Source organism: Suricata suricatta, chromosome 2, assembly GCF_006229205.1.
Source record: "Suricata suricatta isolate VVHF042 chromosome 2, meerkat_22Aug2017_6uvM2_HiC, whole genome shotgun sequence".
NCBI lineage: Eukaryota > Metazoa > Chordata > Mammalia > Carnivora > Herpestidae > Suricata > Suricata suricatta.
This window is the reverse complement of record NC_043701.1, coordinates 131,535,855-131,555,994: the sequence shown is the minus strand read 5'-3', so window position 1 is coordinate 131,555,994 and position 20,140 is coordinate 131,535,855. Positions and strand designations below refer to the sequence as shown.

Sequence of the window (20,140 nt, the reverse complement as noted above, 5' to 3'; positions counted from 1 at the left end):
ATCACACACAAAAGTCAACTCATAATGGATAAAAGACCTAAACATAAGACCTGAAATTATAAAACTCTTAAAAGAAAACATAGGGGGAACAGTCCTGCACGGTGGGCATGACAATGATTTTCTGGATCGGACATCAGATGCACAGGCAACAAGGGCGAAAATAAACAAGTGGGACCATGTTAAACTAAGCGGCTTCAGGGCGCCAGGGGGCTCAGTCGGTTACACATCTGACTCTTGATTTTGGTTCAGGTCACGATCTCATGGTCTGGGGGCTCAAGCTCCACATTAGGCTCTGTGCTGACAGCGGGGAGCCTGCTTGGGATTCTCTCTCCCTCTCACTGTGTTCCTCCCCTGCTCACACTCTCTTTCAAAATAAATAAACATGTTTTTTAAGTTTCAACAAAAAAATCATCCAAAAAAATGAAAATGCAACCTACAGAATGGGAGAAAATATTTGTAAGCCAGATATCTGATAAGAAGTTAATATCCAAAATGTATAAGGAAACCTTACAACTAAATAGCAAACAACAGTGACAACAAATATAATCTGATTAAAAATGGGCAGAGGAACTAAATAGATGTTTTCCTAGAGAAGACGTCCAGGTGGCCAAAAAGTGTATGAAAAGATGCTCAACATCACTCATCATCAGGGACATGCAAATCCAAACCTCACTGAGATACCACCTCATGCCTATTTGAATGGCTATTATCAAAAAAACAGGAGATAATGAATATTGGCAGGGAGAAAAGGAAATCTTTGTACACTGTTGGTGGCGATGTAAATTGGTACAACCATTATGGAAAACAGCATGGAAGTTCCTCCAAAAATTAAAAATAATGCTGCAATACACCCTTTGGCTTATATTGCATCACTGTTCACAACAGCCAAGCTACGAAAACAACCTAAGTATTCACTGACAGATGAATGGAGATATATATATACACACACCCGCATATCCCATATCTATTTATATATTTTTATTTTTATTTTATTCATATATAAAAATATAGTTTATGTAAATATATTTTGTTTATATATTATATATAAATATATATTTATGTTTTTATATTTTTATTTTATTTTTTAAGTTATTTATTTATTTTTGAGAGAGAGAGAGACAGTGCACAAGCATGAGTGGGGGGAGGGCAGAGAGAGAGAGGGAGAGAGAGAATCTCAAGTTGTCAGCACAGAGCCTATCACAGGGCCTGATCTCACAAATTGTGAGCTGAAATCTGAGCCCTCCCAGAGCCCCATATTTTCATTTTTATTTTTATACCGTATTGTACATACATCCATTGCATATACACATAATGAAATATTCTTTAGCCATGAAAAAAAGAAGGCAGTCCTGCATTTGTGACAAATGAATGACCTAGAGGGCATTATGCTGAATGAAATAAGGCTGACAGAGAAAGAAATACTGTATGGTGTCACTTATATGTGGAATCTAAAAAATAAAAGTTGCCTGGTGGCTCAGTCAGTTAAGAGTCTGACTTCAGCTCAGGTCATAATCTCACAGTTCGTGGGTTCGAGCTCCGTGTTGGGCTCCACACTGGCACTGCAGAGTCTGCTTAGGATTCTCACTCTCTCCTCTCCCTCTTCCTCTCCCCTGCTCATGCTTTCTCTCTTTCTCTCTCAAAATAAGTAAGTACACAAACAAAATTTTTTAAGTGAAACCCATAGAACCAGAGAGTAGAAAAGGGGTTACCAGGGCCTAGGAGTGGGGAGATAGGGAGATGCTGTCCAGGGCACATCACAAACTCTCAGTTATGTGATGAGTAAGTTCTCAGGATCTAATGCATGGCATGGTGACCATAGTTAATAACACCATATTCTATACGTGAGCTTTACTGAGAATAGGTCTTGAGCATTCTTGCTAAAAAAAAAAAAAAAGGTTACTGTATGAGGCGATGGGTGTGTTATTTAACTTGATTGTGGTAATCACTTCACAATGTACGGTTTAAATATATTACAATTTTACCTGTCTATTATACCTCAATAAAGCTGGGGGCAGGGGAGGAAAAAAGAAGAACTGAAAAAGAAGACTGAGCTGACTCTGTCTTGCTGTGTGCTCTTGGGAAGTTTTCCTAACCTCTCTGTGCCTCACTGACTCCACTGATAGATGGGAACCTCCCCTCTCCTGGAGTTCATAATGTGGAAAGAAGACCCCCGGATTCTGGGGTGTAGACAGGCCTGTGTTTAAGGCCCAGCCCTGCTCCCACCTGGGCCAGGACCTGGCTGTGCCCTTGAGGAGTTTGGCAGGAGTTAAACACCAGGTCATTTGAGGGCTCTGCACAACACTGTGTCTGGGATCGTGGTACCACCTTGGGCTCAATTTCTGATAAGAGGGACAACATGGCTGCAGCCCTGATGCACCTGGCCTGCTGCAAAGCCAGGAGGGCCAGGAACCAAGTCGTCTGAGTGAGAGAGGGAGGCAGGGGGTGGACAGACAGAGCAGAGGTTGTGCAGACTTGCCCTGCTCCCCGAGTCCTACCTCCACCACCAAGGCCAGGATGAAGACAAAGCAATGGGACTGTGGGAGAAATGACACAGGGCCATTCCTGGGTTGGAAGTCAGCCCTGCGCAGCCACTAGCTTCTTGCGGGACCGTGCGCAGTTCCTTCTCTACTCCAGGCTTCAGGACAGAGGAGCTAATGTGCAGACAAGGGTCTGACTGGGGGTCATTACCATGCCAGGTTCTTCACACGCATTCTCTCATCAAACCCTCACTCAGAATCCCAAGAGCTAGGCACCATAATGCCTCGAGACCCTGAGGATCTGAGAGGCTAAGGGACTTGCCCAAGGTCACCCAGCCCATATGAGGTGTATACAGCCTACACTAGAAGGAGCTGGAGACCAGAAGCCCTGACAACCTTGCCAGCTCAAACGGGCCCTGGTTCTGTCAACCCTCCACGACCAAGCCATCATCCCCTTTTCCTCAGATGACTGCCACAGCCTCCAGGTGGTCCCTCCACATCTCTCCCCCTACCTCCCACCTCCACCTCCCTACCATCCATTCTCCACTCAGCAGCAAGCAAATTAGAAGTCAGAACATGCCACTTCCCTGTAACACCCTCCAAAGGCTTCCTACTGCCTTTAGGCACAATTCTGAGCCCCTGCACCATGGCCTACAAGGACCTAGGAGGCCTGCCTTGGTGGCCCTTCCCACTTTTCCTTCCACGCCTCCCCATCAGCCACCCGCGTCAGCCCCATGGCCCGCACACTGGTCCACAAACCTGCCAAGCTCCTTTCTGCTTCAGTGGTTCCCTCTGCCTGGACTTCTGGTCCCCCTGTGCCTCGTCCACCCCAGGCCTTCACCTGTCACCTGTCCTGTTTTCTTGTTCTCTGCTTTACTCGTTTGGTGCCCGTCTCCCCAGCAGAATGGATGCTCCACAAGGAATTGTCTACCCTACTCTCAGCCCAGGGCATGTACAGCAGGTGGTCAGGAAACTCATGGCTGCTACCCGCGCCAGAGGCCCACCTGGTTCCGGAAGATCAAGGCCACCACACCACCAATGAGCTCAATTATGAGGCAAATCCCAAGGATATACATGAACTGAAAAACAAAATTCAGAGATTCACTTAGAGGAGCGAGAGAAGCGCCCTTGGCTCCCAGGTCAAGTGCAATGAGGAGAATCCTCTCTGTGGGAGCTCTTACTGGCTCCTGGGCCTTCTCCTCCTTCCTCCTGGGAGGGCACAGGACGTGGACAGATATTCCCCGGGAAAACCCATCTCTGGGGCCAGTCAGGGGTCAGGAAGCGTGACTCAGCTGTCCAGGCCAGATGTTATTGGGGTTTGTCCCATGGTCCTCAGTGGAGTTGAGGAGGAAAAACATCCCTCCCACCGCCACCACCACCACGAGGAGGGCTGACCCAGAGTGGGCAGGCCTGGCTGGCTGGGCCACCGCCACAGCATTTCCAGCTCTGCCTGCAGAGCCCCTCAGAAGTGGCTTCCCAGCGCCCCCTTCCCAGAGCGGGTGAGGGGGTGTCTGAGGCCCGAAGGATAAATACCCCCACCCCTGCCCCAGCACAAAGCAGGGATTGTCCAAACGGATGCCAGCAACTTCCAGCCTCAGGCAGCACCATTAGCCTGCTTATCAGGGCTTTTAGGAGCTTCCCACATGAGGTCAAACACACACGTGGGCACAGAGTGAATGGATCTGCCTACCCAGCACCCCCAGCTTCGGGGAGCCACCCCTCACTGCACAGAAAGGGGGGCAGGTGAGGCTGGCCCCAGGGCAGGCACTTGGCCCAGGCAGGCCCATCAGAGTCCCAGGACTTTGGCCAAGGTTAGCAGGAAACACTTCCTGGGATCAAGGGCCATAAAGCCTCTGTGGGCCTGAGGCGGCTAGTGACAATGACAAAGAGAGCCTGAGGACCCAGCCTGGCATCTAGCTGGGAGGTGGTGAAGAACCAGGAGCCCAGGGTACCATCTAAAGCCCTGGTCTCAGTGTGGGCTCACTGGTTACGTGAGCCACGGACTCACCACCACCTCTGGGGTTTGCTTGCTCTCACTTGAGTACGGTTTCTCCCACTTGCAACTGAGAATCCAGACCCACACAGGGTTTAAGTAAGAGAAGAATATTCAAGTCAGCCTTTATATGCAAAAGTGGGCCTGGCCTGATCTCTCTCTGGCCAAGGTAACAGAGAAGTGGATCCAGGAGACCTTCTAGAAAGTGTGGTTTGAGGCATTGAAGCAAGGGCTGAAAAAACCGGGGCTGCCCAAGGGCCCAGGGGCAGTCTCCCCAGCTCCCTTAGGGACTCCAAGGACCCCCCTCCTCACTGGCTGAGGGGCACATGGCCAACTCACCGCTTGGAGAAGGCACAGGTTGTCCCGGAGGGAAGCCAACACGCCGATGAAGGACACAATGAACATGATGACCCCCAGGAGGATGAGGATGACGGCTGGGGCCAGAAAGGCACTTTCAAGGGTTTTATATTTCTGCCGCTCAACTTCTGCGTAGATCCCCACCGACAGGATCAGGCCCCCGATCAGCTGCAGCAAGAAAGCAAGGAGTGAGAGACAAGGACTGGCACTCACTTGATTTTCCTACAAAGAGTTTGTCTGGGGGCTCCGGTGCCAGTCACTGGGGGACTCAGCCCAGATGACCATACATGAGGGCACGTGCTATGGGCTGAACTGTATCGCTCCCAAAGTTCATACAGCGCACTGCTAACCGCCAGGACCTCTGAATTTGACTATATTTGGATATAGAGCCTTTAAAGAGGTAATTAAGTTACAATGAGGTTATATGGGTGGGTCTTAATCCACATGACGTTGTCCTTGAAAGAAGAAGAGGTGAGGGACAGACACACACAGAGGGAAGGCCTCCTGAGGGCACAAGGAGAAGGCAGCTGTGTACAAACGAGGGAGACAGGCCTCAGAAGAAACTGACCTGGTGAACCCTTTACCTTGGACTTCTAGCCTCCAGGGCTGTAAGGAAATGCATTTCTGTGGTGGAAGCCACACAGTCTGTGGTGTTTTGTTACAGCGGCTGGAGCACACCGATACAGACTCTGTTTGGAAATGCATACTGGTGAGTCAGGAGAAAGGCCACTGGTTGGAGGGTCAGAGGACGTGGGCTGGAGTCCCAGCTCCGCCAGGTGCTAACCCTCTTGGAAGGCCCCTCTTTTCTCTGGGCCTGAAAACTCACATTGTTTGTTTCTTTGATTGTTTGTTTTTTATATAAAGTTTATTTATTTACTTGTTTTGAGAGAGAGAGACAGCACGAGTTGGGGAGGGGCAGAGAGGGAGGGAGAGGGAGGGAGGGAGGGAGGGAGAGAGAGACAGAGAGAGACAGAGAGAGAGAATATCACAAGCAGGCTCCATATTGTCAGCACAGAGCCCGATGTAGGGCTCTAACTCACTAACCATGAGATCGTGACCTGAGCCAAAACCGAGAGTCAGACACTTAACCAACTGAGTCACCTGGGCACCCCTAAATTTTCAGGGAGTTTTATCAGCTGACACCACTCCCAACTCTCAGACAAGTCTGGGTCTAACTCACCCTGAGATCCCATAGTAGTGTCCTGACTGGCCCCTTTCAGCCCATTCTCCACACCAGAGTGACCAGGCAAACGCTCATCGGAGCAGCCTGGTTCTCTGTGAGAATAAAAACATCAACCCTAATCACAGATGACAGGCCCACATGACCTGTCTGAGCTCACCCCTCCCTCGCCTCCCTTCTTCACTCTGCTTTAGCAGCACTGGGCTCCTTACTGCTGGTGAAACACACTAAGTGCACCACCCCAGGGCCTTTGCACAGGTTGTTCCCACTCCCCAGGATGCTCTTTTTCCTGACATCCACTCACCTCCCTCTTGTCTTTGCTCAGTTGTCAGCTGCTTTGTGAGGCCTTTCTGGGCCATCTTATTTAGAAGGAGAAAATCCCTCTCCCTGAAACCCCTGATACCACTCCCCATTTTATCTCCTTTGCACTCACTGGTATGTAACATGCAACTTTTTTTCTCTTACTTTTTAATTGCTTGTCTTCCCCAAAAGACTATAAGCTTCACGTCAGGAGGGATTTTGCAACTACTTTGGCATCCTCAAGCACCCAGGACAGTCCTGACATAAGGTATCATCAGTGTTTATAATTAGTGTACATTGAATGCACATGAACCGGACTTCCCAATCAATGCCCTTGGGTTTGAGTCCAATGCCATCTACCCAGTCTCCTGCCTGTCCAAGGACCCTGACTTTCTGGGCCACACATTCTTGGGGGCAAGAACAAATCATTAGATGTGCTGCACTTCCTCTGCAATGAGAAGGTGGTGTGAGAGGGCGATCGAGCTGAGGCCCAGCCAGCTACGGTCCTGCAAAGGAAGTGAGGGGTAATACAGACAGGATGTGGGTGAGATACGCCAGGGACATAGCTGCCCTGGGTCACAACCAGAACACGGAGGAGGCAGCCCCTCCCGTTACTCATGAGTCTTAATTTGGCTCTAAGGTGTCAACAAAATAGATCTCCATGACTTCCTTCTAATTTTTTTTTTATACTTTATTTATTTTTCAGACAGAGAGAGACAGAGTACAAGTTGGGGAGGGGCAGAGAGAGAGGGAGACACAGAATCTGAAACAGGCTCCAGGCTCTGAGCTGTCAGCCCAGAACCCGACACAGGGCTCAACCCCATGAACCATGAGATCATGACCTGAGCCAAAGTCGGACACTTAAGCGATAAGCCACCCAGGTGCCCCTGTGACTTCCTTCTAAAGGGCATGGAGACTGTCCTGGGTAAAGGAAGTGCCTATTTTCCCCTAATTTTTGACAAGTAGTGAGGATACCAAAAGTCAAGCAGCCCAAGCTTATTTAGAAACACCAGGTAACAGGATGCCAGGAAGCCATCTCCCCCTGGGGGTCTGTCCTATTTGAAAAGATAATCCAGGATTACCAAGACCCACTTCCCCCAGTCTGAAAAGAACACCTTTCAAACACAGGTGGTGTAAAGGGGGCTGACAGACTCAACCAGGAGTTACTTATTAACAAGGTGACCATATCAGGAAAACCATGAGTGAAATGATGTCATCGAAAGCACCCACTTGGGTAAATGTTTAAATTTATGAGGCAGAACACACACACACACACACAGAGGAAAATTTCTACAGGAAGATGGTGATCACAGGAAATAAAATCGACCTTCAACAGAGCAAGATTAACCAGAGGCTCTCTGGTCAATTCATGCTCCAAAACCCTGAACAAGGTAAAATTATTGTTCAGGACTGTCCTAAACCCTGTGGGTCTTCTGAGAACAGGAACAAGCACTTTAAAAGCCCAGTCTCCCCCTTGTGAATTACTGGACTTCTAAGGAATCGCCCACTGAACCCTAAGCCTGAACCTGACACAGAGCCCGGAGATCTCTGGGCTGAAGGTCATGGTTAAAGACGATGGTACAGGATCAAAGTCTTCACAGCCTAGGCAGGGAGTGAATTAAACATGCAAGGACACAGTGTACTTGAGGGCTATAGAGGTGGGGTTTTATCCTCTGTCTTGATGAAAAGTGTAATTGTTCTGCTGTTGCAGACCCAAGAAGATAACATCTAAGTATTTTCAGAATTGCTTCCATATGTTTCTCCGAATTTTGTGTTACCTGTTTTAAAGATTTTAAGTTTATTTATTTATTTTGAAAGACAGAACACATGAGCATGGGAGAGGCAGAGAGAGAGAGAGAGAAAGAATGAGAGAATCCCAAGCAGACTCTGCACTGTCAGCACAGAGCCCGATGTGGGGCTTGAACTCACGAACCTTGAGATGATGACCTGAGCCAAAACCAAGAGTCAGACACTTAACCAACTGAGCCATCCAGGCGTACCAACGTTTCCTGTTTTAAAGGAAAAAAGCTCTTCTGGGCTGGAGGGTCCTGGGCCCTGACATCTAGCCTCTATCCCTCATTCCTGCCTAAGGCTATGCTTCTGGGTTAAGGTAGTCTGCTCCGGAAAGCATCTCCCAAACGGCAGGGCAGACCTGACCCCAGCCCTCTCCACAAAGGCAGTCAGTGGCTTCTTCTATTTTTACAAGCTCCCTAGTGCCCCGGGACCTACTCCAGAATGGCCTTGCCGGCAGGAAACAAAACTTCCTTTGGTCTGAGCTCCCTCCTGTTGCAAAGCATTGCGTTTTCCTTGCTAGTCAGCCTGACAACATTTCCAGACCACCAAAGCCATAGGAAAAACTCCTGTGGCGAACGGAAACCCATGCCTCGTCACTCCGCAAGCTCCGTGCGCTGAGCCATCACACACCCGCCTCTCCTGCCGCCCCAGCCCCCACAGCGGCCTGGCAGATGACCCGAGGTGCCTCCCAACACAGCACAGGCTGCTTGGGGCTCCTTTAAGTGCCTGAGGGGCAGTGGGCATTCGGAGAGGCAGCCACACCCCCTCTCCAGGAACTTTAAGATTTCCAATGCTTTTTACATATCCGATTACATCAGTTCATGTTTGCATTGGGGTATAAAATTAACTGTCATTGTGAGCATGCGATCCCATCCAGTCCTCTCTAATTATAGCCTTTCCCCAAGGCTGCTGAGGGCCACTCCAGCTCCAGCCGGAAGCAAATGGCCCATTTGTCATGCAGGACAGCTTCAGCTAGAGACGACATGGGGGGAGAGGGGGGCGCACATGGCCATGCCCAGGCGGGGCCAAAGAGGGGATGCTGCTGGCAGCCCACCGGCCAGGCCCAAAGCCCCAGGCTTTGCAAGCCCTGTGGCACAGCATCACCTGGGCCTGAAGGCTCCCACTGAGCCCTGCAGCTTGGAACCAGCTTCTTCCTCCGCAGGAAGAAGCCCGGCTTCATACAGCTGCTGGGAAGCAGGAGGCCCTGTGACATTCCAGCATCTGTGTCTCCTTCAGGAAGCATCTGGTCCCAGTCTGCCGGCTCACTCCCAGCTGACGCAAGTCTGCACTTACAGACCTATTTTCACCCCACAAAGGCACATACCAGGCACCTAGTTTGTCCCAGGCCCTGATGTCACAGAGGTCACAAGACCAGACAGGGGTAAGACCCAGGTAAGAAAGGGGTCAGAGAAGTGAGAATTGACCTCTGCAGTCCACTGAATGGAATTCAGTGGGTCTTTGAACTGGGGATGGAGAAAAGGTCAGACCTTTACTTTCGTTAACATCTAGCTGAAATGTTTCGGGCACAAAAAAGGTGACGATTCTCTGGTCTCTGGGAAGCAAGCTGTGATTCTTACCATGGAGAGGCACAGGGGGCTCTGGGAATTCCAACAGAAGTGAAGGGAAGAAAGGGAATGTCAGGAAATCAGGATGGGCTTCCTGGAGGAGTCAGTGTTTCCTGGAAGGTCCCAAGAACTGCTTCATTCTGGAGGTGTTTCATGAGGCACTCAAGGCTCCAGAGTTCTCTGCTGGGCCCAAAGCACTTTTCTGAGTTTCCAGCTTTGAAAGGAAGTGAAACCCCAAGGCTTCTCTCCAATACAGACGGGGATGGAGGAAGGAGTGGCAGAGGGGAGGCCAGAGGTGGGAGCTGGCGTTCTGGGCCTCTGTTACCAGCTCGGTGCTCCTGGCCACGTCATGTCTCCTCTTTGGGCCTCATTTCTCACCCGTAAAATAGTAAAGCCCGCTGCGATTTACAGCACGGTTACGCTGCACCAGCAGCTTGCAAGCGCTATGCCAGGTCCAGAAGTCCTGGGAGAGAACCGGTCCGAAATGTCCTTACAAAATACACAGGCACCCACAGCAGGGCAGTGCTGCCAAGAGCACGCTCTGTGCTGACACTGCTGTCCAGGACGGTCGCCACTTGCCACATGTGGCTAGCAAGCTCTCAAAGTGTGACTCGCGTGCCTGAGGAACCAAATGTCTCATTTTATTTCATTGTGCTTGATTTCAATTTGAGCACAAGAAGCTTGTGGCCACCATAGTGGACAGCACAGCCCTAGAGTGTGCCCCTCACTGCTCCCTCACAGCACTCTTTTCTCAAATCACAGAGACTACCTTTATTCAAAACTCATGGGCCCTAACCATCCAGCCACTAGCTAGAGAAGATTCCATTAATACTCGCTGAAATCACTCAGCAGAAAACAGTCTCTTCTCCAAGTCTTCTCAAGAAAGCTCAGCTCATGTTGGCCCACTCCTCTTGTCCTTAAGGAAAACAGACAGGCAGGATCCAGAAGGCCCTGGGAGTGCCCCCAACCCACATTGACACAGGGCCCATTCTGTCTCCTCCAGAAGAGTGCCAGCCTTTCCTCCGGCCAGGGCCATTGGTCAGGATTCCCAGTTCTCAGGCCCTGGACCTCAGTGCCCCTGCCCTGGCCCGAGCCCGGCCATGGGCAGCCCATGCTTGGGGAGGGGGCTCCTGCCAGCCCCAAACCAAAGCCAGCCCTGGGGAAGCAGCAGTGACTGTCCCCTCCTGCTGGCAAAGGAGCCAGTCTCTGGTCCCCGTCACTGGACTTTGCTGTCAACTCTGCCTTGACCCTGGACCCAACTGCAGTCCTTGGTCCATGACATTCTCCGACACAGCCCGCTTTTGCTCATAATGTAATAAGCATCATTGATTATCCAGTTCTCCTGCCCGCACTGATCTGGCCCGACTCTGTTGTCCCCATATGCTTAGGCCTAATTCTGGCTCCTCATCCTGTCCGTCGGTCAATCTGTCTGTCCCCAAACAAACCTCCTATCACAGCGACTACCGCTTTGTAACACATCTGGGCATCCAGTAGGCCAATTCCCTCCTTCACGTCTTCTTCCCAAGTGGCCAGATATCCTTGGACCTTGATTATTCCATATACATTTTAGAATCACCTTGTCAAATTCCATGGGTGGAAAACAACCCTCCGGAGGTTTGACTGGACCATGCTGAATCTACAGATCTCTTTGGGGAGGACTGACATCTTTAGTCTGCCGGGCTTCCGGCCCATGAGCATAGTCTATTCCTTCTTTGTGTCTTCTTTATTATGACTTCCCTATAAACAGTGCTCTCCATTCCCCTCAAGGTTTTTGGGCAGAAATGGGGAAAGGATAAACCCAAAGAAAAAACCCAGGGTGATCCCCGAACAGAACCTTTCACGGCTTACGTATCAGAGTGACTTGTGGATGATCTGAAAACTGGGGAGAGAGTCAAGGAAAAAAAGGAGAGTCAAGAGCAAATCCCCTCCACCCAACACACTCATCTCCCTGGTTTCCTGTTCCCTCCCTCTCCAGACCTCTCTCTCTCCCTGCCACCCCCTTCACTGTGTCAGAAGCCACATCCTCCAGGGGCTGTGTTCCTATGGCATCTGGGTGATCTCAGTCCCAGGTGGGCCCCAGTCTGGTGGGCTCATGAGCAGAAGCCTATCGGAGGCCCGGAACGCACCCTGGACAGATGGGCCTGGCAGTGGGGACAGGAAGTCCCCCCAGCTCTGACTACAGCAAGCGGGGCCCCAGGCCTAGGGATGGGGCTGTAGTTCAGAGCTCGGAACAGGGACTGGAGACTGGGGTATGGGCTTGGGACCCCGCAGGATGAAGAGTTGAAGAGCCGTGCAGTGTGGGGCTGGGGTGCTTCCTGCTGGGGCGCCTGGAGTGCCTGCTCAGGAGTGCACCCTGTGCCAAGCCACCGTTGGGCACCCTCCCCCTCTCCCTCTGGTGCAGGAGCCCCCTGCGGAGCACAGCATCCAGGAAGCGCAGGCTCTCCCACTAAGGGTTTCGGGCTGCTGGCAAGAGACTGCGTCAAGTGGCCCCAGGCCGCCCCTCCTCTCAGACCTTTTAAAACGGCACACAGGCTCACAGAGGTGACAAAGGGGCATTGTCCTTGACAAGAGGTCCCAGCAGCCTTTCAGAGCATACACATGTCTACCAGGTACTGTGCTGGGGATCTCCGATTCTTCCACTGGCCTGGGGCTTTTCCCGGAGACAGCGTGGGAATCAGCCCTCAGAACCGGAAGTGAAGGCAAGAGGAACTTCCGGGAGGGAGGTGGGGGGGTCGGCAGGGGTCTCCTGAGATCTCACTGCCCCTTGACTCTCTGGGCTGCTGATAGGAGAATCCCCAGTACAGGAAGTAGCTGCCTGGAAAGGAGTGGGCAGGGCGGGGAAGGGGGGAAGGAAGAGACGAAGGACTGCCTGGCATCAGTGCAGAGGGCATTGAAGTCCCGCAGTCAGGCTACCGCTTCCCAAGTGTCTCCTGGCTGGGTTGGGCATATATAAATTAAAGGTTGTCTGTACACTCTTTCGTGTTTCTTATTTTTAACGTTAGATATAGTTTCATTTCTAAGAAAAAAAAATGAATCAAATTGCTTTTTATATATATGTCACACTTGGTTCGTTCTTTCCCTTTTTGCCCCTGAATTGGAGTCGGAAGATGGAGGAGGCATTCAGACTACTAGTGTCTGTGCAGGGCATGGGCGGGGCCTTCAGAACTGCCTCCACTCCAAGGGCTCATGACTCCAGAGAGGTCAAAGGACAAAGGGGAAAAAGAGGCAGTATCACACACTGAAAGGAGCATTGGGGGTGAGGGGAGACTGTAATCCCAGCTCTGTCGCTGATTCCCATGTGACCTTGGGCAAACCCCTTCCTGTCTCTGGGCCTCAGTTTCCCTGCTCCAAAAGGGAGGGCATTGGCTACAAGCTCTAGAAGTCCATGGAAACTCAGTTGAGAACAGCCCTGCCTAGAATCCTGGCTATTAGCAGACAAAAAGTGGCCCAAAGCCCCTTCTCCTGGGGGCCCCCTGCTTTCCTACCTAGTCCAGAATGTCACATTCGGCATGAGGAAAAGCCCTACAGGGGACAGAGGTGCCTTTCGCACCCCAGCCTCTACCAGAGCGCACGCTGTCTCCTACAGCAGCAGTGGAAAGGAAACAAAGAATTGTTTGGAAATAGTAAAAGTGTAAGGGACTAATTAATACCCATCCTCCAAAACCAGCTCAAAGCCCTCCTCCCCTGGGAAGCCTTTCTGGATTACCCCGGCAATAGAGATCTCTCTCCATTCCTGACCCCCTGTAAACCAGCAGTGGGAAGCCCTCACTGGTCCTGATATTTATAGTATTAATGATGCCCATTGAGCAAACAATCCCAGGTGTTTAGTACCTACTGCCCACAGAACATGATGGCAGGACCCAGCAATACGCATGCCATCTTTGACCTCAACAACTTCAGAGTCTTCACACACCACGCCATGTCGGTTCCACAGGTTCACAGGATGTGTGGTGGCTTTGCTCCCAGACCACACTCTCCCCACAGAAGCCACATGACAAGTGGTTAGGGCCCACGCCGGTTCCCAGTGGCCTTATCAACCACAATGCCCTGAAACACGATGCCACGGAAAAGTTCCTGGCACCCAGCAGGTGTCCGGTCAGTGTTATTTCTCCTTCCACAGTGAAGTCACATGACTGTTCTTTCTTTTTTTTTTTTTAAGTTTATTTATTTTGAGAGAGAGTGAGTGCATGCATGTGCCAGAGAGAGGGAGAGAGAGAATCCCAAGCAGGCTCCTGGCTGTCAAAGCAGCCAAGGCATGGGGAGGGGCTCAGTCCCACGAACTGCGAGATCATAGCCTGAGCTGAAATCAAGAGTCGCCACTTAACCAACTAAGCCACCCAGGAACCCCAAAGATACAGTATTGTTCTAATACTGATGTTTTAAGACTCGACTCAGGTGCCAGAAACCATTTCCCTTTTAGATACACTTTGGTTCAAGGATAATTCAGGGAAAGGGGAGTCCCTATTCTGAATGCCAAGGCAGGATTCACTGATTCAACATACATTTATTAAGTACCTATTATGTACCAAGCCCTAGGAATAAAAAGAGGAGACGTCGTTCCTGCCCTCAAGGAACTCAGTCTGCTAAGACACATCTGCTTACCAATGTATGTAGCAGAGTTAGGGAAATACAATATGGGAGTAGAGTGTGCAGAGGGGCCAGAGAGGAGGAGATGCTAAATCACAGGCAAGACCAATGAAATCTAGGAAGGCTTCCCGGAGAAGGTGATGTTTGCACTGAGCCCATTTAATGCATGTAATAGACAAGCAAAGATTACTGAAGTGGATGAGAGGTTTCAGATGCCCATGCAGGCTCCATGGAAACAGCAGGAGCGCATGGCTGGAGTCAAGCACAGGTAGATGGGGGAACAGAGGAGGCCCGGCAAGCTCATGGAAGCCAGGCAGGACACCAAGGCAAAGTCTCGCTGATTAAACCAAAATGTTCATTCATTCAGCATCGCTTCACTGCGAGGATTTGTAAGCCAGCGGTTCTCAACATTTCCCAGAGCTTTTATTTTTATGGACATCTATCAATTATTTACTACATAAGAAATTAAAACACATATTTAAATATATATTAACTCATTTAGACATAACAACAGATTTACACATTAACATAAATAGCATACTTTTTGTAAAATATTTTCCCTAAAAAATGGAGGGAGAAGAGTGGCACGGGCTTTACATTTCTGCCAACAACTTGGGGCTGATGGGACATGAAATCCCCCTGCTCCGTCCGCCACCATGTCACCACCCTGTGCCCAGAAACACTCCACTGACCAGGCCCAAGCATGAGCATGCAGAAGGCCAGCGACATCCCAGTGTTTCTATAAAAATGGTTCTGACTTCGCGGACCCCTAGAAAGGGTCCCCACATGGGTGGCTGGAGCGCACTCTGAGAGCAGCTATTTGGGGACGCAAGGTGGTGGGGGACGCGGCTGTAGCAGCGAACCACACAAAAGCCCCAGCTCAGGGGGAGTTCATATTCTAGCCAGGGAGAGACAACTAAGAAAAACAGAGTATGTCACGGTTATGGGTGCTATGGAGAAGAAAACAGGAAAGGAGGCCAGGGAGGCTTGGGGAGGAGGCTGGCATTTTAAACAGCTTAGTCAGGAAAAGTGACATTTGAGCAAACACTCGAAGTAGGGGAGGGCTCTCTACCATCCATGGCGATAGGTACGACGAATGTTCCTAGCGACACCTCGGAATGTGCTCTGTGTCTCACAGAAGGGCAGCTCGGGGGTGACAGAGGGGGAAAGTGTGGGAGATGAGGTCAGAGGACAGGGGTGGGGCAAAGCAGGGGGGCGGGAAGGAGTCTCTTAAGCCCCTAAGAAGACTTTGAGTTTTGCTCTGAGCGGTTGCGAGGCACACAAGTTTCTAGAGGAAGGTCTGACTGATTTTGATTTTTTTTTGAATGATTATTTATTTTTGAGATGGGGGAGAACAAGTATGGGGGGTGGCAGAGAGAGGGGGGACAGAGGATCCAAAGCAGGCCCTGTGCTGACAGCAGAGAGCCGGATGTGGGGCTCTGAGTCTGAGCCACCAGGCACTCCCTGACTTTGATTTTTCAACGAGTAACTCTGACTGCTGGGCTGAGAAGAGACTGGGGGTGGGGTGCAGAGGGGGAACGAGTAGGGAGTCTCCTGCAGTCACCCAGACGCCCGCCCGGTGGCAGTGACCCAGACCAGGATGGATGGGGGGAGGTGGTGAGAAGCAGGCAGACTTGAGATCTATATTGAAGTTACAAGAGGGAAATAGCTGAAATAATTTAAGCAAGGAGTCACACACTCAGATTTGCTTTCAGAAGTTCTTTCACCAAACAGAATATTCGCACAGCCCACAGCCGACTTGCCATCTAGGGGAAATGCTCGTTAACCACGGAGGGGCTGGTGGGCTAGCTTGCACGGCCCGCAGCGGGGCGGCTGGACATCATCCGCCTCTGAACATAGCATCCTGGACCTTCTGCCACATCCCGGTGCAGTGCCCATACGGGAAATGTGTGGCCTGAACCCACTTACAGGGAAACCGTGACGTGAAGCCAGAGCCCTGGTGTTCTACAGATCAACACTCACAAACAGTGTGGTTGAACAAGATTGGGGCATTCCAGAGACACGCCAGAGCCAAGACAACGTGTGAACCTCGAGTGCATCCTGGTTGAGTCAAATCTCTGTCCCCAAGGACGTGTGAGGAACAACCGGGGAAACCTGTGGATATGACCTGCATTGTCAGATGAGGTTTTTATTTTTTTGTGATTTTTTTATCCAGATGGACAGTGGCTGCATGTGGGAGAATGCCTTTTATGGAAAGCTGAATCCTGGAGAGGCTAAGAGTGAGGTCACCATGGCTGCAGCTTCCTTTCAGCTGGGTTGGCAAAAAAGTGTTACATTGAGAGAGAGAGAAAGAAAGAGAGAGAGAGATGAGGGAGAGAGAGAAATGTTAAGACAAGATGTTAACAACTGGTAACCAAAGACATGCAGGTGTTCTTTAAACTCTTCTTTCAACTTTTCTTTGGGTTTAAAAAAGGTTGGGAGGGAGGCGCCTGGGGAGCTCAGTCGGTGGAGCGTCTGACTTGGGCTCAGGTCATGATCCTGCCGGTTCGTGGGTTCCAGTGTCATCTGTGCTGACAGCTCAGAGCCTGGAGCCTGCTTCGGATTCTGTGTCTCCCTCGCTCTGCCCCTCCCGGCCTCATGCTCACTCTCTCACTCTCTCTCAAAAATAAATAAGTAAATAAATAAACAAATAATTTCCCAAGCCAATTTCCCCTCTCACAATTTGATTTCAGAACTCCTGATTCGAGGCTTCTGTAGCAACCAGGGTTCTCCAGCTTGCAAGAAAGGGCCTCCACTGGCCCGTCCCAGCCACGCCCGAGGCATCAGAACCAAAGAACAAAAGAATGCACCCTCCATGCCCCCAGGCACACGGACTTCCCGAAAACCTGCCAGTGCACACCGGTTGTTTGCAGAGTGCCCGTGCTGTAGCAACGCCAGGGCATGTCGGGTCCGCCCAAGTGGACTCTGGGCAGCCAGCACCGGCGGGGTGCAGCCACTTGCAGCCCCTCCCCCAGTGCCTGGCGCAGGGCCCAGCATGTGCAGCTGGTGATTAAGGGTGGACGCTCAGGGAGTCCCCAGCATGGCTTCCGACAGGAAGAGGGCCCACGCAGGCCCCCTCCACCCCAGCGTTCCACATCACTATCCAGGCCTTGCCGAGGCTGCGCTGTGAATGTCCCTAAGCAAGCGGAGAGCAAGCTCCCACCCCCATCCCCCAGTAGGTCTGGGTGTGTCACGCAGGCAAAGGTAGGCAAGTGACACACGATCACCCTGCTGGGACTCCAGAACATACAACATTCAGGGACTCAGAAGTACTTACCCTCATGTCTCAGGTGCACTGGGACCTTTTTTGCCAAAATGAGACTTGAGGCAATGCGTGAACTGTGGTGCTGTAGCCTGATTATTTTTAATGCACTGTGAGAAATATTTTAGGACTAACTGAGGAACTTCTATCATGGGCTTTATATTTCCTTAGGCATGAAAATGGTGGTTATACTCAGGAATGTTCTTTTTTAAATTTTTTTTAGGAGATGCGTTTGGAGTGAAGTGTCCTGATTCTGCAACTTACTTTGACACAGCCAAGTGTTTTGATTCTGGCTGATGGTCGTAGGGGGGTGGGGGGTGGGTGTTCTTTGTATCATTCGTTCACCATTTCTACTGTTTTAATCTTCTTGCTATAAAAAGTTGAGAAAGCGGGCAAGATCCAAGTTGCATTGTTTTCCACGAGGAAGCCTGTTTACAGGGCTGAGTTTCCCCTGGGCCTGGGAAGTCTCTGTGGCCCCAGCCAGGGCCGGTGAGAGTCAGCCTCCTCCGGCCCGGAATGAATGCCCTAACCAGATGGATCACTACTTGCGAACCAGAGCTAAATATAGGCCACAACAGGAACCTACCTATTATCCCTCCAAGAAAGCTGACTAGAAAACAGGCCCCCGAGCGCTCTGCAATGCTCCTGCCTATGCCTGAAAGAGAGGCCCTCAGTCTCCTCCACCTCGGCTTGAAGAAAATTAGGATCAGAGAACACACACAGCGAACCATCCCCGGTTGCACAGGGCGTGATCCTGGCACTCCAAGTGCCAGCTGGGAGAGGAGGTGAAGGCGCGTGAGAGACCACTCCCCAAGGCTGGCCTGGGGTGGCCTGGCAAAGAGCGCACGCCAGCCAGAGGCCTTCGGCCACTTAGGAGCTGTGTGACCTTGGGCAGGCCACTTCCCTCTCTGAAAGTTAATCGCCTTAGCTGTTAATGAGGAATGCTATTGAACAGGAATGCTAACACCAGCGGTCACTCAGAGGACCCCAGGAGAAAGGGAAACTCCTTTGTAAACTGTAAGGTGCTGTAACACATCATGAGAACCCCCATTTGTTATTTATTTTATTTTTAAAAATATTTTTAATCTTTACTTATTTTTGAGACAGAGAGAAACAGAGTATGATGGGGAAGGAAGAGAGAGAGAGAGAGAGAGGGACACACAGAGGCTCCAGGCTCAGCTGTCACCACAGAGCCCGACATGAGGCTTGAACCCATGAACTGTGAGATCATGACCTGAGCCGAAGCTGGATGCTTAACTGACTGATCCACCCAGGTGCGCCCCAGTTTTTCTTTAAAAGTCAGCAGATACAAAGACCGTGTTAAGTGCCTTCACCTGACCATGAGATACCGCTATTTTTCTTTCAAGCAACTGAGGTTTCTTATTAAATTAAACACAATCCTGACCTAACCTATCGACATGAATGAAATCATAGAATTGAGAAACTATTTTCTTTAACACATATTACACTTCACAGTGTTCCCCCTGGGACCACCTAAAAGCCTCTTGTGAACCACCAGGAATAAGCAGATGGATGCTGTTCTGGTCCAACTGCCTTATTTTGCAGATTGGAATCTGAGGCCCAGAGAGAGGCTGTCATTCCCATGAGGTCACACAGCATATTAGCCGTTGGATAGACCCTGTGACCCGGGTCTCCAGACTCCCAAGCCAGTGCTCTCTCCGTCACAAGCTGGCCTCTCTCATGAGGAAAGAGTTCTCACGCCCTGGCATACCCTCTCCTGACAGAAAATTTAAAAGGACAGTGATGGACATTTCTGCCTTCCTGCGCTTCCAGAAAGCCTGATGGAGAGAAGGGCCCAGGCGCCTCGTGCCACTCCGGGTCTGCTCCCTCCTGTCCCACTCAGGGTCCCAGTCAGCACACCTCCACATGGGAGCCCTGGGGAGCTGGTCCCCACGCCACGGCCCTTGCTCCTCTAGCAGAGTCCCCGGGAGACCTGGAGGGCCCTGAATGCCCGGGAAATGTTAGATGGCTGCCTAAATCCCTGAGCCAATGAATCATCAACACCCAAAAGGCCCATGCCTCTAAAAGGGAAACGTTCTCCCAAAGAAAAACACCTGAGACAGAAAGGAACTGAGAGAGAGTGAGGCTGGGCATTTACTTATAATGTCCATAAGGTCTCTGAGCCTCTCTTTACCCCAGTGTAGAGTGAGGGGAGAAATAATAATGCTGCCTCTTAGGGTTTCGGGATGCTTAAATGAGAGAATGTCTAGCAAACACAGGGAGATCTCTTTTATTTTCTTTGGAGAGAGAGAGAGAGAGAGAGCGAGAGCGTGCGAGTGGGGGAGGAGCAGAGGGAGATACAAAGAGAGAGAGAGAGAATCCTCGATGCAGGGCTCCATTCCAGGACCCTGGACCTGACCATGACCTGATCATGACCCGAGCCTAAATCAAGAGTTGGATGGACACTCAACCAACTGAGCCACCCAGGTGCCCCGATTGTTACTTTAAAAAGGCAAAACAGTAGGATCCAGAAGGCATGACATGACTAGACAGGGGGTAGCATGGCGGGGGGCTTCCCAACTGCAAAAAGGAAAGTTCCCTTCTGAGAGGCCAGCACCCGAGGAGACTGCAGTGGAGACAGAAGACAGGGACAGATAGACCCCC

The 20,140-nt window shown here is 50.8% G+C and overlaps 1 protein-coding gene across 1 annotated transcript in view; it reads right to left on the bottom strand.

The window, feature by feature from the left end:
• TSPAN15 (tetraspanin 15) overlaps window positions 1–20,140 on the bottom strand; it is a 50,399-nt gene that overhangs the window by 18,849 nt on the left and 11,410 nt on the right. Inside the window, exons 2-3 of the mRNA XM_029931809.1 lie at window positions 4,810–4,995; window positions 3,482–3,556 (exon numbers count right to left, since the gene is read on the bottom strand). Coding sequence (XP_029787669.1) covers window positions 3,482–3,556; window positions 4,810–4,995 — 261 coding nt within the window. The remainder of the gene's footprint in view (window positions 1–3,481; window positions 3,557–4,809; window positions 4,996–20,140) is intronic.